Raw genomic sequence first — 26,569 nt, 5'->3', positions numbered from 1 at the left:
GATGTTGGCCATATTACTTATTGCACTGTCAGAAGCAGCTCAGCTCCTATGGTGTTGATGGTGAAATAAGACACCATGAAGATCTGCCCACGCCTCAGCTTCATCTTATCTCAGGTAATTTGTCTAAGAAAACGAAGCTTACCATCAGCTGCCTGCATCCCAGAAGACATATTAAGTCAATTTAACCAGCTCTGTGGTGGACATCAGGTACCATTAAAATATGCATTTATGTTGGTGTGCTGGGATCCCACCTGTCAGGAATTACAGATGGAATGACAACTGTCATCAGCCCAAGCCTAGGCATAGGATAAGAGATTCCATATATACATAAGAGCTGATGCAATAACACATGAAAGCAAAGTAGCTCACTTGCTTCCACACAGCAATGGCTATGGTACTTTTCGGGAGTAAAGCAGAGAAGAGTTTACAACAATTTTCAGATAGCAGCAGAAGAAAATGCGAGAAATTGATGCTCCCAGCTCATTGCTCCAGTGGGAATGTCACACAGCCCTTCTGGAAAGTGCTTCTGGGTTCTAACAATATCCAGAAGTAAGAAACCAAATACTGACAAAGTATGAAGAAAACAGCTCACCTAAAAAAGCCAAGTTTGCTTACACACTGCTCTACTATAACCACCTACTTCTTGACATGTGGACAAGATCTGCAGGCCCCTAAATCCAGAACTACCTCACTTAATTTGCTAACTAAAATCAGAGTAGCTCTGAGTTCTACCTGGTGACTATAATGTCTCGATCAATGTTTAATTAAGGAATTAGTTACACTTAGGGCTGCATTGTCACTACATTTCATGGCAGAGGAATGCAAAATGAGAAAACGAAAAACCAGAATGGGATTATTATGCTGAGTCTTTCATTTATTGCCATTGTGGGATTTCCTTCTTCCTTGATTGCTTATCCAGCCAGCTTGACAGACAGTTCACATCCTCATGTGGCCAAGTGACTCAAAGCAGCTGAACTGATGAGAAAAATCTGACTCCTGATACATCCAGAGTTCTAGAGTATCTTCCTATGGCCACATATACTATAATTTTATAACCGAAGCATGAGAGGGAAGAACTCAGGGGATGAGCCCACACCCCTTTCTAGAAAACTATTAAATCAACATATTCAACAACAGGGAGTAAGGTAAATAAACTGAATACTGCAAAGCATGGTAATCAGTGACATTTGACCATTTAGTTCTGGAATTAACTGAAAAATATTTTTACATACAATTTCCACTGCTGTTCTGCCAACATGCCCTGTCGTTAATGATAAAATGGGCCCCATAGAAGTCACAGTTTTATACTGTTAACAGCATTTCAAACACAATTCTTGCAACAGTAGCAGACAGCCATTACTTCTGGGTACTTCAGAGTGAAAAAGAAATATTTGCTTAGACTCCACAGGGTTATTTTGGCACAGAAGAGGAAGATAAAAGCAGGAATCTGTTACAATATGAGCTATCAAATGAAAGCAAATAAGGATTCTATTCACTGATAATCTAGCAGAAATGAGACAGTTATAAAACACATTCAGAACTGTTTGTTCTAGACAATGAGGTTCTGTGTTTTGCCAGTAGATTATATGCTGCTAATTAAAACATAAAACATTAATAAAATCTTAAGGAAATAAGAATGAAAACATTACTTCAACGAAAAGCCATTGGTAACTACAGCACCATGGACACTGCACTCAGTGTTTATCAGCTCACTTTGAAATATAACTGCAGTGATAAAGTATTCTTTTCAGTTATTCAGAAAGTACTGTCTGCAGCCATCTCCTCAATGTAAAAATTAAAAATCACCAAATCTATTTGCTTAACTACGTGAAGGCTTATTTTTAAAAAACATCTCCATCACAGGAACCTATCACTTGCTCCTAATACAATGCCTAAAAGACACTACCACACCTGAGATACTGACAGAGATATAAAAGAAAGCTGAAGTCATGATTTTTTTCAGGATAGAAGTACATTTGACAGAAGAAAGTGCTTTTTGTGTTTAATCTACTGCTTTATTTTAGCACAAGTGTACTCTGTTAAACCCAAAGATCACAGTATGCCATTGCAAGCAATCCTGCACTGGAAAATTATTTTACAAGCGTAAGTATGCCAACAATACCGATACTTATCTCTTGAAATGTGTTTGTCATCTCAGGAGAGACACATGAAACATGTGGGAAAGAATCATTAGAACACCCTGTTGTTATTTTGACCATATAAACAGCAACAGGAACACAAATGCACAGTGTAACAGCTTTTACTTTGAAACACATTCCCTGATTTTTTGGATTGGTATTAATTCTTGCAAAGTAAAAATTAAGAGAGAGAGAGAGAGATAAAGGAATAACACATTCATGATATGACGACCAAGAATTTTGCGAGCAATTTTGCATAGAGAATATATTGGTCTACATAATCTTAGGCCAGTGAGTACTCATTTGGCATGATACACAAGGAGATTTAATTAGATATGAGCTCTTTAAGGGGTCATATCAAACCCTGTAAACTTTGCAAAAAAAAAAAAGAAAAAAACAAACAACAACAACAACAAAAAAACTACTTTGTATATATGGAGTTTTCAAGGGTTACATTTATGTTTTAATTTCTGCAGCAAATTTACAGTACATTTGTAGCACTAAGGGATAGGGGTTAGTGATGGGACTTAATGGGTCAGACTGATGGTTGGATTTGGTGATCTGGAAAGTCTTTTCCAAACAAGATGCTTCTATAAATCTAGAGTATTTCCTTAAAAAACAAACAAAACAAAAAAAACCTACTTATTAGGAAGCAGAAAGAAGTACCATACATTAAATATCAAAACTAATTGAACAAGCCGCTGCTTACTTAGCTGCTGAATCATGAGTGGAAATTGTTGGAAATGAAAAAGAGAGAGAAATTTATTTCTGAAGAAATTCATGGAGAATTGGAGCTATATTTAAACTGCTTTAAGGCATTAAGAAATCATTATATGAAGATATATTGGATTGAGAGTTTTTCATTATTTCCTTCTCCTTCTTTTCGGCTCAGCTTAACTCACCTCTTCTCCCATTCGTATGTTTCAAAGTTTATTCTCTGGGTGAGTTCTGATGGCCAATTAGATTTTTCCACATGAACTCTAAGATTATGAAACTCCTCAATATGTGAAGAGTTTCATACTCTTTTATCCACTACTATCCTGTTCTGTATTTTTTTCATGCATCCACCGCAAATTTTTTTTATTCTATGTTAATCTGTTTCCTGCTTGAACATCAGGTCTGAAGGTGCTTCTGTATTTCTGCTACCTCTAAGTAGCAGAGACACAGTTAACAGCTGCAGCCATTTTTCCACATGAAAGATAGGTCTGTATTAACTATATAGTTTATTTCAGAATCACATTCAAAATTGGAAAATGCACTTCCATATAAAAAATACGAAATAACTGTTGCATAAGCACGCAAGAAACTGAAATTTGATTTGAATGGGACTTTATGCTTAGATACCTAAAGCCTTTCTAAAGCCCTCTCTCAGAACACCTGGAAGATTGAATCTACAAACCAAGCCAAGTGAGTTAGCCTCACTTTAAGCCACAATGATGTCGAGCACTGATAGTAATGCAGTAGGTACTCCCCACTTTTGCCAGAAGATTTATGATACATGTCAAATACAACAATCTACACTGCAAAACACAAGGTTTTATCTTTTTGCCAAACCTTTATATCTATGGGCCTCTCTGACCTTGTTTTGGCATTTAATTGACCACGTACCAAGTAAATACACTTCCTCTTGCACTTTAAAAATGCACTTTGCATTTTTTCCAACTTTACATTTAATCCAATTTATTTGGTTTTGAATTCAGAACCAAAACATCTTTGAAAAACAATTGAAACAAAACCAAAACCAAACAAACCACCAATCAATGACCCACAGTTTTTTCTACCTTAGTATAGACTCAACTCAAAGCAAATACAAGGACACATCTTGAACTATTCCACTATTCATAATTTAGAAAGACATAGGGATTTCAACGAAGGTTACAACAGAAAGAAAACCAAACCAAACCTAAAAACACAATGAACAAGCAAAAGAATGCTAGTTCCATGTTTTGTTTTGTTTTTTTTTTTTGGCTGATACGCATTACCTATATCCTAAGGTCTCCCTCAAGTGACAATAATATAGCAAAAATCACCTAATTACACAATCTGACTTAAAAGTAGAAGAGCACCTTACTGTTTATAATGTATCAAGATGACAATGAGAAAAAATTGAATCATTAGCAAGTCCAAATTGGATGATGAAAACTCCTGGCACCAAAGCTTATTTCCCTTAAAGAAAGCCTTGCAATGTTGTGTTAAGTTTGTTTGTTGGTTTGTTTTTTTTTTTTAAAGCCATGAAAAGGAAACTTCTAGATCTGGTTTTGCAGCTTCGTTGTTCTTGTCTAAGGCTGGAGGAAATTTATGACTTCCTCCTCCTGCTTGCACCACTAAGAAATCTTCCAGAATAAAAGTCTCTCAAATTCTCTGCCTACAGATGTATGCACATGTGGGTGATTTGACTGAAAATGCAAGTTATTTTGTTTGGGAGCCGGCACTGTTCCCCAAAACCTACATTTTCTTGGTTTTGTACCCTTTCTAAAGGGGCCAGAGGAAGTATGTTTGTGCTTCTTTGCTATTTATATCACTGAGAAGGAAGGTCTGAAAATTGGCAGCAGGCATTTCTGCATGTGTTGTACCTCAGAAACCTAAGTATGCCAAGAATTTTTATCTGTGGTTTCACTGCAGAAATCCTCAGATTTCTAAGAATAGGAAGGGACGAGAATCTCACTCTGCTAGCAAGGTGGAAGAGTTTGGTCTTTTAAACATTGTCACACATTTGCTGTAGCAAATAATATGCATTTGTTAGAAGCCTGAATTAGACAGTGAAAGATAACTTTTAAGGTGTTCAAATAGAAATATTTAGCCATTCTCTATACATTTTTCCTTTTGTCATTATAGTATACTTAAATTCTATTCTCTAAAGAACTTTTGAGAACTATCTGGAGAGACATAACATCTTAGCATAAGAGAAACGAGGAAAACCTTTTAAAAAAGAACAAAATAAAAAATATAGGCCAATTTCAGGTCAAGCGGTAATAATGATCAAAACACATTTTTCTTCCAACACATATCATCTTATAATCACTCAAGAAGGTACTGCTGAAATCAAAAGGCCAGTATTTCATTTATGTACTTCTAAACTTGCAATTTACAGCTATTCCACTGGAAAACGATGGAGGGATTAATACAATTCTCAACAGGCAAGTACTCCCACACATTGCATGTGAAAAATCTTTAGGCTATCAACCACCAGCTGCCTATGGACATTAGCTAAAAACTAAAACCTTGTGTCAAAGCCAAGTGAACTTTTCTTTAGTTCAACAAGAAGATTTACTGGCACTCAGAAAAGTATACACCAACTTCAGTGTAAAAGAGTTTGACGCAAATATCTGAGATAGCCCTATCAGCTCCATATTTCAGTTCCTCCCACCTGGATTGGCTTCTCTTGTCTAAGTCAACTAATGCACAATTCAGTGGCCTTGACTTACTGTGAGATGTGAGTTATTGGGGTTAACAGCGTTTCACCCTCCAGGTCAAGCTCATCGGCAAAACTGCTGGTCCTGATGAAGGGTCCTGTGTTCACATCTAAAAACGTCGGGCTTTTTTTCACTGTGAGAAAACATGCAGATAACGGTTATAGCAATAGCACACAGCTTTTTCCAAAAACGACTTATTGCTTGGATTTCTAAAGTGCTGTAAATTTTAACAGAATATTGTACGTTTTCACAGAGTATTATAACCAGAAGGTACTACAAAGATGCGCGTACAGCTCAAAGTTCATGAAAAGTAGAGCTCTTCTATTTCAAGCATTTCAATTTCTGCTCAAGACTTAAAGCTAATTCTTCCTTTTCTGTTGCTTATACTCCTCATGCAGTAGAATTCAGAGTATCATAGTGCATTATAAAAGTCAATATATGATAATCAGTCATACCATGCACCACTGTCTACTCTATAGCAATAGTGCACGAACACCTGAATTACAAGATCAGTTCCTCTATGTCATCTCTACTTCAAACTTTAATTTATAAAATCATTTCATGGTGCATAATTATGGTGACTAAGACCAAGAAACCAGGTCTAGATCCCCAAAGGAGCGTTTACAGGTGATAATACAGCTTCTCTCACACACTGTCTGAGCCAGTTTACAGGTTCCCAAATCCTCTCCCATTTCAGGGCAAGGATGCCTCATCCATCAACACAGAAGTGAGTCAAGTGTTAAGATGCCCAGTTCATCACAAAGATTGCTACAGCGGAAAGGTCATTTCAGACAGTGAAAGTTTTGGGAGACAGGATTGCTTTTATAACAAAAATTTTTATGCATCTAAGAAATTAGGCAGCACTCTGATTTCATTTTAAAGTGAGCCTCCTAATTTCTGCCAGTTTAAGAACACCATGTGCATTTTTGAGTTTGGTCCTAACATTTGTCAGAACCACTTCAAAACACTTCCATGCATTCTGATGCACAGAGTGCAATAGGTTCTCTTCCACACGTTCTGCCGAAGGAAAGCTTCTTCAGAAGACCAGGGTGCTAACACTGCCCCATGTACAGCTTTATCACTGCTGACTTGCTCACTTTGAGAGCTGAAAAGCCAGGGAGAAGATCCACGTCAGAAATTACAGTCTCCCTAATGACTTACACATCTACACTGGAAAAGTACTCTGCTGGCTATTAGGGATTGGACTGCAGAGTGTTTTGGTCAGTAGAAGATCACTAGGCATTTTAGTAGGATGAGGCAGCTTTTTACTCCATCAGGTCTACAGCCTATAAAAGTTAATTTTCTAACGACTGATTGAAAAAACATCTACCTTAAGGCTTCAAGGCAAACATTTTGCCCAAGCTGAACAAAAGATTCAAGACCGATAAAAAGTCATCATTTCTTAACCCTCACCCATAAGCAAACATTACTAAGAATTGCCAAAAGGATAAAGCTGAAGACAAGAAACAGAATTTTGCCATGATCTCTGACACTCTGGTACAAAGGCCAGCAATTAGCTTCCTAAACACCTAATAGAAGTGATACAAAAAGAAATCCATAGCCATTAGACTCTGAATGGCTGTTTCTCACAAACACACACAAAATGAAGGCGTTAAAAAGAAAAATATCAACGGATAATGAGTGAAAAGAAACAGTAAACAGATACAGCAAGGAATATTTAACAGAATTCATGGGTCCCCAAAATTTATTTATATTGTATTTGATGGATAGCAGTACAAGGTATGACTATCCAACTGATAATGCTGGGCCAAGCACTGCTTTCAAATGGCAAAGAATACACACCCCCTAACATGAGAACTCTCACTCTACAACAGAAGGTCCGAACTTCTTAATCAGTGATTATAACCACAATCACTCACAAGAAATCACTGATGAGTCTTCTACATTACTAACACAATTTTGTATGCCCTATGACATTCACGGAGCTTCTTTTCTGGTAGTAGTGTACTTTTATGTGAAAAAACAGCTTACAATTCCTCTTCTGCAAGGACAATCAAAAATTGAAAAAATTTTTAAACATAGAAAACTTAAGTTTTAATTAATGCATTTAGAAAAATAACACTGGCTAGTGTTTATTTAAACATTTGCAGTTCACAATCTGAAAAACTACCCAAGCTTAAAAATCTACCAAGATGCCTACGCTTTCTTTAAAAACCTGCACTATAATTTTCTGTTCCACAACATGAAATTCTGGACAGAACACTGCAAGATTTTAGTAATTAACAAAGGTGATGGAGCAATGAAATATTATAAGATTTACCTGGAGAGGAAGGAGCGCTGGAAGATTGCTGGTCTGTGGAAAAGGATGGCCAGGAACGCTGACAATCTGAGTCATAGTAAAGATACACATAAAACAGAGATAGGAGGGGTGGGGGAAGAAAGAAAAAAGTTCCAGACAGACAGCTGAGGAGATGCAGACAAACTGAAGTATGAGATCTTGAAATATAAATAATACTGGGGAACAGAGTCTGGGAAACTCTTCCAGTTTGCACTGCAAATTAGCAAAATATTAAACGACCACTAGGGGAGGCATTGTGCCTCTTCAAAAATTCTTTGGCAAGGCATTCCTCCCTACAAGCCTGTCCTATCTTGAAAAATGGCAACTATACATTTGCCTCCTCCTTCCTGACTTCATGGCACCCTCATTTCCTTTCCAAAGAGTACAGCCTTGTACTCCTCTTGGTCTGGTTCCACAGCATAGCTAGCTCCCACCACTGATGTTAGAAGCAACATGGAACACTGCATTAAAAAAGCACTTCTGACAGCCAGCTTCAATTATTTAAGCAAAGTGCCTGCCTCTATTTAGACTTCTTGGGAAAAATTTTCAGACTGATGAGTCGTCAGTGCTGAGAAAGACTCAGCAAAACAAAGCATTCATGCTTTACTTCTTTTAAGTAATCACAACTGGTTTTGGTTTTTTGCTTTTTGTTTTTTTAATCTTAAGAACAAAACAAGCAAACAAAGCCAAACAAATTTTGCAAGTATTCTTTCAGCTATAGGCACGCTCCAGCCTAAGCTCTTCAGTCCTAGCTGAAGTGAGGATGCCGGAAGAAAGAATGTAATCTTATTCACAGTATGTACAAATTTACTTCTCCTCAATTTCTTTGACTCCCTGCGAGAATGGTGTTATGTGAACTCTCAGGTCCATGAGTTTACTCTTTTTGGCTAGGAAATTTAAGCTGAGCTTGCTGGCAAAGCGCCTCTGATGCTTCTTTCTTAAATAGAGCAGGTGATTTCATGGCTCTTGCTCCTCTCCTGAGATTCCACCATGATCAGCCCCAAAAGAGATGCCCTTCTTAAAAACAGGCAAACCAAGGTCTGGCCATGGGGAGTGAGGAACATGAAGTTTACTTTCTGCTCTTTTACTACCCCAACTACACTCATGTTGCACATGGATTCAGAGAAGAAACTGAGCTCCTTATTTTCAGATGTTTTAGCCAAAATCCAGGGATCCTTGAACAATGAAAATTTCTAATGTCTTTAGTGGATGCAGTGCAGGAAACCTACAGGTGGCTCACAGCACTCTCACTAAATTGCAGGGTTGAGGTTTTTTTATTTTTGTTTTGTTTTGTTGGGTTTTTTTGTTGTTTTTTTTGTTTGTTTTGTTTTGGTTTTTTTGCTTAGATCTAGCTGTAATCCTAAGTCTTTGAGGAACACTCAAACATTAAGAAAACACCTAAACAAGCACATTAGAAACATTACAGGGCTATATGGCTGCTTAAGTGATCACAGAATCCAGACAAACAGTAAAATAAAATATTTAATTTATGGGTCCCCATCTGTTCACAAATATCTACAGAGCATTTTTCCAGGAACAGATGCATTTACTTCAGGGACCCAGTTTTAGAGGTCAAATCTAGAAAATCTTCTCACATCCCAATCTACTTGTTTAGATATTAATTCTTAGTTATCTGAGCACATAACTTAATTACTAGATGAAGTATGTGTTGTATTATATCATCTTTTGTCTACTGTTTTTCCATACACTATCCATTTGTCTCAGTTATAAAGAAATGACAGGGAGAGTCTGTTTGTATACAAATATTTATAAGTGCTCACTTTCTTTGTAATGAAAGTGTGTGTGCAACTACAAATGTGAGAATGTAAGTGTTGGTCTGTCTAGATCTCCTCGGCTGTAAAAGATTTCTTAGAAACTAAACAGTACTAGACACACAAAAAGCACTGCAATCAATGTTACTTCATCATAAGCTTGCATGCCACAGATAAAATTTTCCTCCACTTACCAAGCAATTTTAACATTCCTGTTTGTCCTGTATACTTGTAACAGTTTAGAGAAAGTGGAACACAGATAAAAAAGGAAAAAGATAAGTGTCAGAAGAAATTAGAGAAAATCCATTTGTTGAAAGCTATACAGCTGATTTTTGAAGTGGCAGTAGCTGACTGCCTGCACACTGAGCTGTAGAAACTCAGTAGTAAAAGGTAGAACTTTTTGAAACAAAGCATTTGTATAGTTCTTTCATTTGATTGTATCGAAGATAGACATCTGTGCTCAGAGTGAGTTTACAAATTTAACTTATTATTTGTCCACCTTTTAACAGCTTTATTGTTTCTATTGCCAGATGCAAATTATAGTCATTCTGTAATAGAAGCCTAGAAAGAATGGAAAAGCACAGAAAGAAGGTTGCAGCACATGAAATGTTACAGAAACATACCATCAAGTACACAGAAGGTGAGACTTTCTGGTTGAATTAAAATAGGTGCTAGGTCAAAATCTGAGCAGACAGATGAAAAATCAAGCACCGGTAACTGAATTGTCAATTATGAGGTGATCACATGGTCCTTTCTTTTTCCTCACACTGTACCTTTTTGCACAGTGACAGTTAACATAGATGCATACACATTTATCTTCAGCACTTCTGCTTTCAAAATTTGATTCACAGTCTGCTCCACCAACCAGATGGCAGGAGCATACAATGCTTTCACATAGCAGGCTATGCTCAGAGCTGCCAAGATATGTCAGTCCTTTTTGGTTGAGGTACAAGCATGACAGTAACATGTAGTGAGTAAATTTCATATGGAAAAGCTAGCAGCCGATATCTCTAATCAATTGAAGAACTGGGGACTGCAAGCACCAGCCTTAGAGAGGGTAGCTCTTCCAAAATGTGGAAATGACAAATAATCTTAGTTTGTTGAAAATTGAGTATTCATTAAAGGAACAGCTGAACCTTAACCAGACAAGCCAGCGAAGTCAAAAAGCAAAATTCTCTTACATTAGTAATAAGGACAAGAAGTAGTTTTGTCCCTTCTCTTCCACATACTAATGAGTGCCTACACATAAATCATTAACAGAAGACAACACATTCTACAGCAAATCGCTTACCAGAATTTTCATATGTATCAAAACAGAAATCAGGTTTCTTATCATCCGTCACATGGTCATAAGTGATGTGTGGAACAGTTAACATCTTATCTGGAGAAGAAGGTCCGTTGTCCTTGTCTAGCTTAAATTTCTTCTTTTTAACCTAAAAATGCAAGTACATTAAATTAACAAAATGAGCCACATTATGTCAGCTCTTCATTGTCAACAGTAATAATGAAGTCCTTAATGAGCTTTAAATGCACGAAAGAGTATGTGACCAATTCTACTTTCATCACTCTATACTGCGAATTTCTCAATATGATTTTATCCCCCCAAACTGGCAGATCGTTAGAATTCCATACATCATCATTAACAAATCCCTTGCCTGAGGCAATAATTGGCTAGGTCTGCAACAGTTTATATAAATGAAACTATTCTAGAATATCTTTACCATTTTAATAGACACAATAAATTTCTTCAGCAGAGAGCAAATGGACAGAGTGCTATTGAATTCAGATGAATCTATGATAATATGAGAAATTTCTGTAAAACATCCTCTCCTTCCCAGTGCGTAACTACTATGCCTTACTATTCCAAAGGAGAGGATGAAGTAAAACATAATGTAAAGATACATAACATAAAGACTTTGTCTTGCTGTATCTTAAATGAACAAAAAACCATCCTAAGCTATGGAATCAGACAATATGAAAATACTGCCATACATAGGCACAATATGTATTAGAAAACCATAAAAATCAATAGCTTGGTGAAACATAAGAATGTGTGTTACATTAGAAATTTCTATATAAAGAAATGTTAGTTAATGATACCATCACTGATTTCTTTGGTTTTGGACTGGGTGACAGCAAATGATAATTTCTGGCAGGTCTTCGAATATATATTTTCCACGTAGAAGAGTCTGGGTTTTCTGCTGCATAGCATCTCCAGGCAGTCTAGAGAAAAAGTTGTGCCAATGGAACAATCAATGCAATGGGATTTGTAGCAACCAATATTACACAGCAACTCCTAAGACAGCACATAAGAAATCTGTAAGCACTCTGTAGTTTCTCCCATGAAAATATTAACTCAGAATGGTTCAGTATCCTTTAGCAGTAAATAAAAACCACTTAGTCTGAGCTGGGCAAAAGACCAATATTTTCAAGTACAGCTTATATTTGCATTAGCAATAAATAATAAAAGAGAATTCTAGACGGGCCTCTGGAGACTGAGGCTGAATTTCTTGCTCTGCCCCAGTTTCCCTTTGTGACTTTGAATGCTTTGCCTATTGCATCCCGTGTTTCAGGCCCCTAAACAGAAAAGCAAACAAAAAAACAAAAAAATCATTCCTCCATAAGAGCATTGTCAGGATAAGAAGCAATTGTGATATGTTCAGTAGGGCCATATTCTTCCAAAGAATTGATCCTGATGGAGCACATGATGAAACAGCACAATTAGTTAACCAGGAGCCAAAAAAACAAAAGGAATCCTCCACCTCCCCCAATGATTAAAGCACTAAGTTCAAAGACCAAAGGAGGAAAAGCAAGGCTAGGAAATGAGACCAGAGACGAAGCACTACTGCATTCTCTCTTAAAACATAAATATGTGATCAAATATAATTAAGAATTAGTCTCCAGATTAAAACAGTAGACCCTCACTTCTACACTACATATATATAGGACATTCACATGCCCTCAAGCAGGAAAAGGCAGAAAACATGAAATGAAAGAAATAAAGCAATGCAGAATGATAGAGAAAAAACTGACAGCAGTTGGAAACTAAAGGATCAAACAGTCATATAATTCCCACCATGGTGAATAGGATACTGTAAGAAACAAATGGATTCTAGAAGAAGGAATACATGAAAAAGAATTCCTAATTTCAGCTGTTGCTCTCTCTTGAACTTATTTCACAAGCTTACTGGCTTAAGAGCAATTGCTTTGTAAATCAGATGCACAGAAATCATTCAGATGGGCTTCTAGAGATCCACAACTGCTAGCAAATAGTAATAATGAGTACTAATAACAAGTAGTCAACAACTCATTGTCTATCCTCCACTCTTTAAGATCTCAGATGGAGCCAAGTATGACATTCTAGTCATGCAGTCTCAGACTTCCCAACAATTTGGGGTTGATTTCCAGAAGAATCAGTGGGAGCACTAAGCACACATTCTTTACAAAACTGTACCTTTTTCTGACCATGCAATCCAAACAAAACACACCGAGTCTGAAGACTTTTGGTTAACCACTGGTTAATACCAGAGCTCTACATTTAAAACTTTTTCACATCAACTCTGGGACTGTTTAGTTTCACGCATAAGCTTTACAGTTAGCTACTGTTTCCATACTGAGCGTGAGCTGGAATTTCTCCACTCAGGAAGGTGGAGAAATAAGTCGTACAAGAAGGCAAAAATGATACAACATAGGGGGACATCTAGATTTCTTTTGAATTTGATTACATACTTCTACAGCTCCATGCAGAAACTGAGTGAGGGGCAAAACAAGGAGGAAAAAAGCCAGCAATGAAACAACATTAATACTTCTCATGAGTTAAAAGCCAACTTCTCACAGAACTGAAACCATACTTTCAATAGATGGAATTAAATTTTCTGCCTCTATGTAATCCTACAAAAAGGACTTATTTTGCAGAATCTCACATTTCCCAGTCATCTCTGATTTAATTCTCCTAAAATGAGATTTTAAAGAATTTATTTGTACAAAGGAAAATGAAATACATCTAACATTTGTTTCTACAAGGAACGACATTGTTTTAAAACATCATTTTACATGAAACCTCTTATCTATTTTTCACTATTGTAAAAACAGCATTTAATAACTTTTTCCACAGTTGCACTGCTCAGTAGCCACAGGGTAACCTTCAGTTTCTATTTTAAACTGCTAAAGCAAAGAATATGATCTGATTTGGGAGTGAAGTTTCCTGCTCATTAGTTGGAAATACCACCGCAAACACAAAAGTCGCTTAAGAGTCTTGTATCTACATGAATTAGGCTGTGAAACACTGCCAAGTTTTGGAAAAGGTACAACTGGAGTAAAATGATAATATGCAAAATGCAAGAACTTTGTACCTGTATGAGAGAGGCAGCAGCTGGAATTTGACGGTTGAAATGCTTCTGTCTTTGTTTCTGCTGTACCTTCAGGGCAAAGCCTGAACCAAGGATTCCCTTTGGGAACAAAGAAAACACACAACTGATTAGTTTATATATATATATATTTAATTTTTATTTATTTATTTTTTTTTTTTTCAAGGACGAAAGAAAGCATACAAGCTTGCCAAATTATGTTGTATTAATAAACTACCATTCAGCATCATAAAACCCCACTAATTACTTAGAGGAAATGACTTAATACTGTTTTTAGTCTAAGTTAATATTACTTGTTGAAACAAACTACAAATGCTCTCATGCCCTGATCCAAAACCTGTTTAAGTCTGCTGTGCTAAAACATTAAAGAGCAAACAGAAGTGGTAATTCATATGCTCCAAAAGCCTCATAAATGATTGTGCAGGAGAATGACAGAATAGAGAGAAATGTAAACCTCATGTGCTTAACTTCATTTTTATGATTAATAAAGCTTTGGCATGGTAAGATTTAGGTCACAAGAAAGCCTTTCAAGCTGTTGTATAGCAACTCTTACATTTATACACTATCCTACGCAGGGATGGGAAGACAAGAAAAAGGAACATTAAAATTAGTCAGGACTAAGTTTAACTTGAGGCCATCTTAAGCATTTTCAGGATAAGCAGCATGGCATGGGAAGCAGCTTCCAAACATAGTTTAAAGTCCATAATTAAGTATGAAGCAAGTCACTTATGTGGTCACACGCATAGCTACAGACATATTGAACAAAGGTTTTACTACCAGACAGATAAAAATATTGAAATCTTCTATAAATCAGCTTATGTAACTGCACCTACTAAAAAAAAAAAAAAACAAACAAAAACATAATCTGCCTTCTGCAGCCAAAGTATCAGGGCAGCCAGTGATCTTGGCTCAATCTGTAAGAACTGTATTAATCACCCAGTGTTTTGAAAGAAACAGGAAAGACCTTTGCTATTGCAATCATCAAGCCAAGATCAAAGACTTAATGATGATCAAACATCCCATGTTTGGAAAATGCAGGACCACTGCTAGACCCAGAACTCACACCAGTTTCATTTAGCCACAATAATTACTTTTGTCCGGGATCTCAGGCGGTTCCCCTCATTTAAAAAGGGAGCAAGGCACTGTGCAATAGTTTCCACTAGAGCTTCAGATTCTAAGTTTCCCCTTAAGGCCAGCTCACAGAAACTGTTCAACTCAATAACAAAATCTCAGTGATAAAGGTGGGGTGTTCTTTCATTTCTACTTGTAAAGAGAAAAGCATTAATGTGAAAGTGGGGCTACTATACATTTATTTATTTTAGACATATTTGCTGTCATTTTGGTCCAAGAAGTAAAACAGCCAAAAAAATCAGACTTTCAGATTTCTCTTGCAGATCATTTAATTTATTAAGTCTCTCTTCTAATCAAGGTACAAATGAGAAAGTAAAAAGTTAAGGGGAAAATATATTTTGAAGACAAACTGATGTTGGAGAGTTTACAAATCTATACTTAATAACTCTTCAAAAGTTTGAGCACTTTTAAAGTAAGTGACTACTTTTAAATAGCCACTTTAGTTTTAACAGCTGCTGTTAAATATTGTGAAGAATTTTTGTGGAGGCATTGGTATAAAAATAATATTATTATCTATCACTAGCTTATCCCCACCACTTCCTCACCACAGTCATACTATGCTAATACAGCTGAAAAACTTGCTGAAAAATAAAGCTGGCAGTATTTTGACAGTAGGGGATATTCTATTCAGATCCAGATTTTTTTTTCATCCAATTCACATCCAATTTCACAGACCTTTTGACAGCACAGTTCAGGTTGCACAAACATTTTAAAAGCACAAAATACAAGTAATGCTAAACTTTTGAAAGTAATACCCTTAACAGCTCTTTGCACTGAACCATTTTGGGTTTCCAAACCACAGTCTAGATTTTGCTGAACTTGAATTTACTCTTGGTACGCAGGTACCCCATTTCTTGTTAGAAAGTATTAATCTGTCTTCAAAAAAGAGCCAACATACCTTTAAAAGCTCATCCCTAAATCACTTTGGAAACATGAAACTTTGGCCATAGTCATACATTAACTTGGCAAGCAGACGCATTAGCTGCCAGTGTTGCTGCACCTGACTGCTTAACTGCTGCCTCTGCCAGCAACACCGTTTCTGTAGCTCTGCCAGAGGAAGAGAGTGCATAAGAACCCTCCAGTTTACCTTGGACTAAATCAGTTGAGTAAACTACGAGTAAATGCCTTAAAAAGTCAAAACATTAAGTCACAAAGTCCAGAAGTAAACAACATAAGAAGTACTTTCTTTGCCCTTCCTAGAAGGGCAGGAAAAGTGTTTTGAATCACACATCCCTTTCTGAAATGCACAGAAAATCTGATGTTGCATACCATAAAAACTCAGTGTTTGGGTTTAAGATTCAGAAGTTTAAGGAGTTATTAACAAAAAGCTTTCTCTGGCAATGAATGGATCAACAACAACAAAATAACCTACCGCAGGTAGTGCAAAAAATGATATTGCAAACACTGAAAAACAAGAAGCAATGGTCTTTCCAATCCAAGTCTGAGGCACTTTATCCCCATAGCCAATAGTTGTAACTGTCACCTGCAAGGAAAAATACACAGAGCATTACAGAAAGTTTTAACACGTCAGTTCTGGTTGGCTTTTCTTTATTTCATTGTTATTAATTTATTTTAAAGAAACATTAGTTGCATTCCTAACTCTCCCAGTGACAATCTGTGCGACATTAAGAAGGCAATTCCCTGCTCTCAGTTTGTTTCCTCATCCATAGTAGAATGAAAGAGGTACAGGAAATTGAATTACAATAAAATACGTGTTTAAAATCTTGTAAAGCAAAACCATTAATGTAAGTCTTCGTGGCTTAGTCTACTTTACAGTATATGAGTTTCTGGGATGTGGGCTGCCTGCCCATGCCATACCCTTCCCTCAGAGGGAGGCTGCCAGCAGTTCTGAGCTGCTGATTTTCTTTATGGGCAGGAGATGTTTGCTGGGAGAATTTCAGGGATGTTGCAAAGAAAAACTATATATATACACACACACACTGTAACTGTGGAATACAAATAGGGTCAGACATGAAGTATTCTAGAGAATAATGTTGGCATTTATAGCAAGAGAAGCAGAAAAATTTCCGTACAGCAACAGATCCTTAAAACAGCCTAATGAATCATAAACTCGGACAGAACATCGAGAGCAAGGACAGATAATTTAATGCACACATACAGGAAACATCTGTTGAGTTTGGGTTCCACTGAAGTAAAGATTACCACCATGGTGATGTAGCATAACAAGGCTTAATAAGTCATTATTTTCAGGAGCTCAAGGAAAGAATGGATTTGTTTGAAGCAGAAGGGATAAATTCGGCATCTGAGAGCAATTTAAATTCACCTATGTCAGAAGCTATTCCTGAATTTGGAAATTAGGGAGATTTCTATCGCTGGCTTTGAAGAAGGCTAACCAAACCAGAACATGTGAACTATGTGAAGCTCTTCAGCAGCTGAAGCACATCTTAGCTGCTGGCTTTTCACGTTTCCCTCTGAGAGCATGAGCTTCAGCTGCACAGGCCACAAAAGACATCAGTCCCAGACAGCAATACCCACACATCATCCCTGCTGTGCCTTTAAGCCACTCCCAGTTCACCTGTCTGCTTCACTGCACACTCCCTAACAACTGCAGAAACACAGGCAGCATCTGCAGGGGAGGAGAGAACAAAAGGGAAGAGCAGATTTATAGAAGTGAGATATTCCTTAATGGTGTGAAGGAACAGAGAACTTGGGAAATACATGGTCATGACAGGTGGTTCAGAAGAAGTGCTGCCACATGTCACATTAGTAGCCATTCATTCCTATTAAAAGATGAGACACCAGAGGGACACCATGGCATATTTATGTTCCCACCTGAGAAACACCTGAAGCAAGCCATCTACTCTCACTGACCCCCTTCCAAGCAATTTATCATTTCATGTCTGTCAAATGCATGAAAAGGGACAGCTGTGGCTGCTTGAAGTGATGATGATACAAGTTTGTTGCAAGTCACTGATACATTAAAAAGAAAATATAATGTTTTGGATAAGTTTTTAAGCTGTGTCTCATTTCCAAATATTGTTCCCATTCAAGACAAGGATTAGTAAGGTAAGACCAATACACAAATACCTCGGTCTATATTCTTGATACTGATGAAATACCTTAATTCAAAGCCCTTGAAGGAATTGAAGGACTTATTTTATCCCGTTATCCATGAGAGGTTCCATTAAAGGAAATTCTAAATTCTAATTACAATTTTTCTTCTCACAAAATATTGTCTTACAAAAACAAATGAATTCTGGCAAATGTGATGGCCTCCAGCACCATCTTACATCAAAGATTATGAGTTAAGCTGTCTTATGCCTCAGTTATGAAAAAAAAAATTGATACAATCTTATCACTGAAAAGTAGTGTCAGCTATTCTATATCATAGTCATAATGTCTTGTTTAAACATATACATTAACTAGAAATGTGAAAAGAAATAGAGGCACATGAAAAACTCATACAAATCTGAAAGGTATCTGTTTTTCCTTCCATTCTCTACCAACCTCATCCATTCCCTCTATCAGAAAGATCAGTGATAGAATAAAAGCATCTTATGTGTATTTTGTTTGGGATATATTTTTAAAAGACATTTTGGAAATAAATAGGTTGCAAATCACAACATGTTAACATTTCCCTCTATCCTCATAACGAACCCATTTACAAATGCATTGTATTCCAAAATTACATTTTCTTTTTCACTAAAATATACGTTGTTGAAACCTTATATGCCAAGTTTCCACCCTAAGTGATTTTTTTAGTTAGATTTAAACCCCCTAAAGAGTACAATACCATTTTTAGAATTGTAAAATAGGATCACAGTAATGGAAATACTGACTCAACTTCTACTCTAGCATACTAAATACACAGGCATAATAAAACTAAATTGATACAAGAGCTCACACATTAAATTTTCATTGCAAAGCAGTATGGAAAACTAATTGTTTTAATTAGGAAAAAAATCATATTTATCCTCTGACTATTTCAGAGCTTTGATCTGATGTAGGCTTCAATGCTGCAATTAATCTTGTCCTTATTATATATGCGTGAATTGTCTAACACAGGAAATACAAAGCAAAAAAAAAGATTCAGACAGCATCAAAAAATAGTGATCCCAGAATGTTTGTTAGCACTGAATAAAGATTTTGTTCAAGGCTGTCTGAATGGAATGAGAAGAAACTGAGCAGGTGTGTAAAGTTGTTCTTGTGATGAAATACTGAATGCCTTGTGCTGACGTAGATAGTTCAGCAGCTATAATATACAAGAATGCATGACTCAGGGGCAATAAAAGGGGAGATATCATAGGTCTGCGTAAGCAAACAAAGTAGATTTCGTTTGCTGAAGCAAACAAAGGAATGCCATCTTTAGAAACAAAGTGATTAAGGTAGTCTCCAAATCTGTAGCACTGAAACCTCAAAATGAATTGCCTTGTGTTTTTGTGTTGCTTTTTTGTTTGTTTGTTTGTTTGTTTGCATACCAAATAACACATAAATTTTTCTGACCACTTCAGTACTCATATTGATTAAATTATGGAATATAAGAGCATCCAAAGATGCATCAGGAATACTGCTTCTTTGACTTCTTTGCAGCTGAAGTATAGCACAAATTGCTAATTGGTTTGAATGCCTTTCTGTAATGAGATATAAGAAGCTTTTCTACTGCCTAACAATGTACTTAGTCAACTGCATTTCTGCCAGTTCAATATAAAGTAGAATCTTTCCCAGTTCTTGAAATTCGTGCATTAAGCATAAATAGACTAGATACTTATGCTTTGTTATGAAGTATGTGGTCCGTATAAAGCAAAATAATAACAATAAAAAAAAAAAAAAGAAAGAAAAACCCAGTGGCAACAAGTCTTCAGTGCTGCCCAGCTATCACTTACAGATCCTAGTCTAATACCACCTCAAGATGTCACTTTCAACTCTAGCTAGAATCTAATGGCCACTCTCAGCATCCTAATCAAATGGTTGTTCAAACTAACCATCTCCACTTGAGTGATATCACTGAGAAAAGTCCTAAAATAAATAAATTTTTTAAAAGGTAAATAATAAATGTCAATTGAAATCACCTAAAAGTCGCCAATTTGCTTCTGTGTGCCAAAAAAAAGAGAGGGGGGCAAGGAGTGGGAAACGACTACAGCAGCTTTACCTAGCTAAGTAACAAGACAAGATGCAATGGGGCTTTCTGGTTGCTATTTCTAGTTTACAGCTAGCTCAAGTCATCAACAGCTGTACATCATTTTCTGCTCCAGAACCTGAAACAGCTTCTGATGAGAACTGACACTGCTGCTGTCTCCTATTCATTTCCAAAATATGGGTATCCAACTTCATATTTTTGTTCCTTTGTTTCACAGTCTCATCTTATTGTCCTCCATTCTTCATCATTCAGCTCCTGCACTACACACTCCAGAAACACAGTGCACTAGAAAGGCCACTGGATCCCATTCTCAGTGTTTAGCCCCACAAAAAGAAAAGATGTTTTCAGTAGCTCTTGTAAAATAAACTGTTCACCCTTTGATCTCACTCTGACTGTAGTTCTCAAGGAGAACACGATGTAGGATAAATGCATTGCACAAAAAAAAAAAAAGAACTGTGCATTATTGGTGAAGACATGGGCAAAGAGTCAGTGTTTATCTGAACAAGAGTTTTGTTCAGCCCTACAAACATACACAGGTAACTCAACTAAGAAAACTGTCTGGCTTAAATCTGTCTTAAAACCTCCTAGCAATATCACCATTTGTATATCAAAATCCTCTAAAGAACATAATAGCACAAAGTGCAAAAGATTTGTGATGATTCTTACCAGGATGTTAACTGGTTATTCTAGACCTGAACACAGTAGTTAATATGTACACAAGTAACAAAACTCACAGGTGACCCAGCAGCTTTGTGCCCTCACATGATCATTCACTGTGAGTTGTTTAGGTTTTTTACAGTATGGCAATACTTGCTCTTTTTGGGGGGACACTACAGGCTGCACTGCCATATGCCAGTCCTTCTCTGCTACCTCATCAGATGAAAGAAATAGCAGGAGGTCTGCTGGCCACCAGCAGGCAGTGTGCAGAGTCAACAGGCAGCTCTGCTTATAAGATCTGCTCTCACCAGTGCTGAGCTCAAGCATACAGAGTTCTCTAATCTACAGTAAAAGGCTTTCTGTTATCCAGACCTCGTGCAAGAGATCACTACTGCACAAAAAGTGTCAGAAAACAAAGCAGCAAATTGAAATGGGTCATGATTTTGAAAGTACTGGGGAAAGTTTGACCATATGCAGATAGTCTGACTGCAAGTTCTGAACTGCTTCTGGAAATTCTGCAGCATTTTTCTTCTGCTCTGTGCTAGTACTACTTATAATACACCTCACAAAATACAGCTATTGTAATTAAAAAGAAACAGTAGTATTTAGGTGCAACAAGAAAAAAAGAATGCTTAAGTATATACTGAATAGCCAAAGGAGGGAACTTTGAAAACATTTCCCTACAAGCATAATTCTATCCACAAGATAGAAAAACAAAATGAAATTAATTAGGTTTGCTAAGCAGGAACACTGTTTTGCTTAGAAGCAAATTTATTGTGTTTGTTGAATTCGGTCCTCAGTGAGAAGGTGCAAATTTCAGAAATAAAGGAATAGGAAACTCTTAACTAAAGCTGGTATTTGCAGACAATTCCTTAATCCAATCCAAAGGAATGGGCAAAAGTGCAATATTCATGCATGGCTATATTCAGTAATTGCTTCTGGCAAATAGCACTCATGATTAAAGAGATGCTAGCGCAATACACATAATGGTTTTCCTGAAGGATGTTTGTTCAGATGTGAAGGCTGGAAATTGTGTATCAATCAGGGGATATCAAAAGGAGAGCTCCCATCCATCTGCCTGAGGCATGAATAATTTTAATATTAAAGGGAAGAAAAAAAATATTTGAAAGAAAATAAGGAAAAGCAACCTAAGAAGAACAACAAAACAAACAACAGAAACAACAGAACAATAACACTTCCTGATAAAGATCATTTAAGAGACTTGATAAGAACAGCTTGCGGGTTTGGCTAGTTTGGTGTTTCAATTCCTGTTTTTATTGTCTTTCTTTAGGTCTTGGTGACTGTATGCCTTGTCATAAAGAACAGTGTAACCAGGCTATTTTGAATACCTGCCCTACGTAGATGAGAGATGGATCGCATTACTTGTGTTTTATTTGCAAATAATAATTTTGCCTCTTACAAGGCATACAAGAAAGGCTGCCATCAGCAGAATTATTTAAACAATACACTCTGCATTCAAAAGCAGCAGTAATATAGATGAGTCTTTATTTCATGCGACAAGGTAACCCACAGTTTTCTCCAAGAAGCCTAAGAGCTCGTCAATAGCTACAGCCTGGAGTACTAAAAGGAATTCAAATAAAGTCCAGGATACTATTTTACATATGGAAATGGAACAACAATATAGATTTAAAAATAACAACAATGACAATGAGGAACATTTAATTAAAAGCTATGCACCCTATGGGTATGCCTATAGTCAGGAAAGCAAAGCACTATAAAAGAACCCAGTTCCAGATGGAGTTTAGTGGTGGCAACGTAGACCTTTTAAATTACCTACTTTATGCTCTGCTGCTTCTTCTATTGTCATTACCCAAAGAACTTTTTTAGCAGCATAGACATACACTGAGCTAATTAAAAAGAAAGAAAAAAAAAAAAAAAAAGGACAGTGCTGTAGATTGTGAAATGATGAGTGTGTGAAAACAGCATCAACTTCTGTTCCTTTAGATGTATTCTCTGCTACGAGAGGCAAGTCAGTCGTAGGACACCTTTTGAGAAGTGAGATCAGCTGCAGGCCAGTGAGATCAAATAACTGTGGTGCTCTTTGAGATAGGAATTGCAAACTACTTTTTGCATTCCCAGTCCAAAACAGACAGAGATAGGTTTTCAGTGAGCAGAATTTGTGGTGATTAAGTCACTCTGAAAATTCTGCCTAAAACATAACTGAATCATTTGAGAACTAACAGCTCAAGAGTTGCTTTTCTGTTTGTTGTTCTCTTTGAGACCTTCAACAGGAAGCATCCATCAGATATGGGGCCAAATTTATAGTTGTTTTGTTTTTTGTTTTTTAAATTAAAAAACCACACCAATAAAACAAAAAGAATAAAAAAAACCAACAATCAAAGACAGATAGACCTGAACTCATTTCAGTTATGTTATGCTAAATCCTTCTGATGTGTGCATTCAGAGCAGAACAAAAACTCTAAATTCTATTTCTAATATTAAACAAGTTGCATTAGAGACTCACTGAATACAGTATCATGACCCAAATGGAATCCTGAAATAAATCATAACTAGGAGATAATGTGACTATAATTAAATCTGTTGATCAAACAAGTTTACTGTAATGAAAAAAAATAAATAACTGGCATATATATTAATTGAGCAGTAATTCCTTGAAAGGAAAATATTTCAATACCCTGACAGATCTCACTGCATCTATGGAAAGCGTTACTGTATTTCTAGAAAAGCCACTCTCATCTGTCACGTATTCAATTTTTAATGCTAATGCCAATGACAGCATGTGTTTTTAAATGCAGCCACATCTGCCATTGTTAATTACTGAGTCATCTGAGTCCTGTACTGTAAAATAAAAACACCACAATGATATGAAAGCACTGAAGAAGCTCTTAGCCGAAAAGCCACTTCCTTGCACTACACAGCAAGTTTTCTGGTGCTAGAGGAAGCTTTCTATCAGGGCAAACACAGAGAAAAGGATTTATCAGCAGATCTTAGTAGTAACCTACACAAAATCTGTTGGATTCATGTAAGCCTATCTGTATATCCTTCCTTCCTCAAACAGAGAGTGGTAATGTGTGGTAACAAAGCAATATAGTAATTTAAAAGGGTCGCGTGCCCAGATTTATGATGCAACTCAGATGCTCCTCATTCTGGAACTAGTCCATTCTGAAGAAACAGGAAATTTCTGTACCATGCTGAATGATAAATCACAGATAAACATAACAGCAACAACAAAAAAGCACCAGCCCTGACTTAGTAAGACTTGTTGCATTAGAAGTTTGAACCCTACCATAAGATAAGTAAATTACTATAATAGATGGAAAGACAAGAATAGATGTTTCCATATTTTGTATACATAACTCGATCACATAAGACTATAAACACCAAACAAAACCACAGGTCTTTTATCTTATTTTCTTGGTTTTGCAGACTTGAAACCAGAAAATGTATTGCAGCAGTAAGAGGCCATTTCAAAGTGCTGCTCTCTCTCCATGTCTGCTTGAACTACGCTTTATACTTGAAAGTGCTAACATGTAAAATTGCCATACTTACTACTCCCCACCACAGGGCATCTGCATAACTGCCAAACTCTGTTTCTCCAGAATCATTTACAGCATCTTTTTCAGCCAGGTACACAAAATAAGAGGAAAAAATCAGGCCCAGAAATCCAATGTAGAGCGTAGTTATCAGTTCCTGCAAACAGAATCAAAGTAACATCGACATTAACTGTCAAGACATTTAAGTTACACATCACTGGTGTTTTCTAAAAGAGAACTGGTTCAAAAGAATGCAATTTCAGCATTTAATAAACACTGACACCAACTGCTGGCTATGCAATTTAATAAGCGTCCGCTGTGTTTAACGATAAAAGAATTTACTGAGTATCTAATGACTCGGCCCAGCATGCACTGTGTGAATGTTAGAAATAACCACATGTTTCTCACATGCAAGTGTGACGGACTAACTTTTTGGTCACCAAAATTTGGATGATTAAATTTTTCAAACATTGCTACATTCAAAACAACTTTGTGACTTCGATATACAGGTCACAGAAACATTCACAATCTGTCTTAGAAGCCTTGTTCTCTGTGGTTAACTCCACCTACACATCAAAAGTTTTCCAAAGTGTAGGTGAATATTTTTAATATTTTACATACTTTTTTGTCCCTTGAACAGGATAGAACAACTGCATTTGGATAAAATAAATGACCACCTGCTTCCACACTGAATATATTCAACATCATCAGGATGTACTGCACAGACAATGTTTTGAATATGGAAACTTAAATTACTATTACAAGGCATCCATTATTCTGCCATTCCTTGGAGCACACAAACTTACTTGTCTGTGTATGAAGACAACTGATCCCAACAGCCTCCACGTGCCACCCTGACGGTCAACATGCAGCATCCGCAAAATCTGCAGGAAACGAATGCCCCTAGAACAAAAGTTTTAAATGAATAAAGAGGCCAAGTATACAAGAGAAAAAACAGAGCTCAAGAGAGTCCAAAGGACTGTTTTAAGAGAAATGCACAGTATTTTATAGTAGAATTCAAAGTTTGTCTCCTCTTACTCCATTCACTTATCTTTCATCATTTTTTATAAAGACAGCATGGGGAGGTTGCTCAGGAGGGGGACAAACCTTTTTATATCCTTTGGTAAGGATAATTCAAGGATCCAGGATTTTTGATACAAACAGTGAATGCTCTAGAAATGATTCACCAGTTTGTATTTGACAGAATCACGGAATGGCCCAGGTTGGAAGGGACCTCAGTGATCATGAATCTCCACCCTCCTGCCCACCAACCTCCCCAGTTATTATTAGACCAGGTTGCCAGGCCCCATTCAACCTGGCCTTGAACATATCCAGACCTGCTTGGAAGGGCTGAAAAAAAAAACCAAACAGAAACACCCAAGTAAAGAACTTGACAGTCCAAAATAATGTAGAATACTCTTTTTACAAAAGCCAGTGCAACTGTAGCCACGGCTGGCTCATAGAGTAAGCGCAGTATACTGCCCTGTACTTTCTTACTCAGGAAAACCAAACGGTGGCAACATTCCTGAGCACAAGGTGGATTTAGTCCATCAGGAATTCACAACTACTAAACTACGAAGCAGAAGCTTGAAAAAGTCAGAGACACAAAGCAAACTGACACAAAGCTTTAAAACTGACATGAGAAATGCAAACAGTTATTTGGAGACAACCCATCTAGTTTGGTGGGAGAGGTTGTGCATGCCTAGATGTTCTCCCCCACCCCAAACAGAAATAAATTCATTGCTAGAGCAAGAAAATTACAACCAGAAAACAGATTAAGCATTTTATTCTCATTGCAATTCATGGCATTGCTGTTTTACACCCATATGTAAATGGTGTTCTGCTCTGTTACTCTGTGAATGTCAGAGGAGCAACTGCTTTTCACCCTTATGGGAGGTAAACAAAAGGGGGTGTGGGGGGGGGGGAAAGCAACATATCTCAAACAGACAGCATTATTTTCTTCTATTGCATATAAATACCTGATAGCTGAGGTTGCAAAGACTTGACCTTTAGAGCCCACACACAGAACTATCATGGAAGCGACAACTACAATTAAATCTGTAAAATAAAGTTCAGTTGACAAAAAGAAGAGTTAGAGGCAACTTGTAATTCTTCCACAAAGCTGTTACTATAACTGGGGTCAGTTTTACTTGGAACAGTGACCCCAAGTGAAGGCTGT

General features: G+C 36.8%; 1 protein-coding gene across 1 annotated transcript in view; it reads right to left on the bottom strand.

Annotated features, from left to right (window-relative positions):
- The window catches only part of KCNQ1 (potassium voltage-gated channel subfamily Q member 1), a 321,556-nt gene that overhangs the window by 215,872 nt on the left and 79,115 nt on the right, over positions 1-26,569 (bottom strand). The window contains exons 4-11 of the mRNA XM_015863924.2: positions 26,370-26,448; positions 25,197-25,293; positions 24,407-24,547; positions 16,493-16,603; positions 13,975-14,070; positions 11,723-11,845; positions 10,914-11,055; positions 5,564-5,684 (exon numbers count right to left, since the gene is read on the bottom strand). Coding sequence (XP_015719410.1) covers positions 5,564-5,684; positions 10,914-11,055; positions 11,723-11,845; positions 13,975-14,070; positions 16,493-16,603; positions 24,407-24,547; positions 25,197-25,293; positions 26,370-26,448 — 910 coding nt within the window. The remainder of the gene's footprint in view (positions 1-5,563; positions 5,685-10,913; positions 11,056-11,722; positions 11,846-13,974; positions 14,071-16,492; positions 16,604-24,406; positions 24,548-25,196; positions 25,294-26,369; positions 26,449-26,569) is intronic.

Source organism: Coturnix japonica, chromosome 5 (genome assembly GCF_001577835.2).
Source record: "Coturnix japonica isolate 7356 chromosome 5, Coturnix japonica 2.1, whole genome shotgun sequence".
NCBI classification, from domain to species: Eukaryota; Metazoa; Chordata; class Aves; order Galliformes; family Phasianidae; genus Coturnix; species Coturnix japonica.
This window is presented reverse-complemented; position numbering and strand designations above follow the sequence as displayed.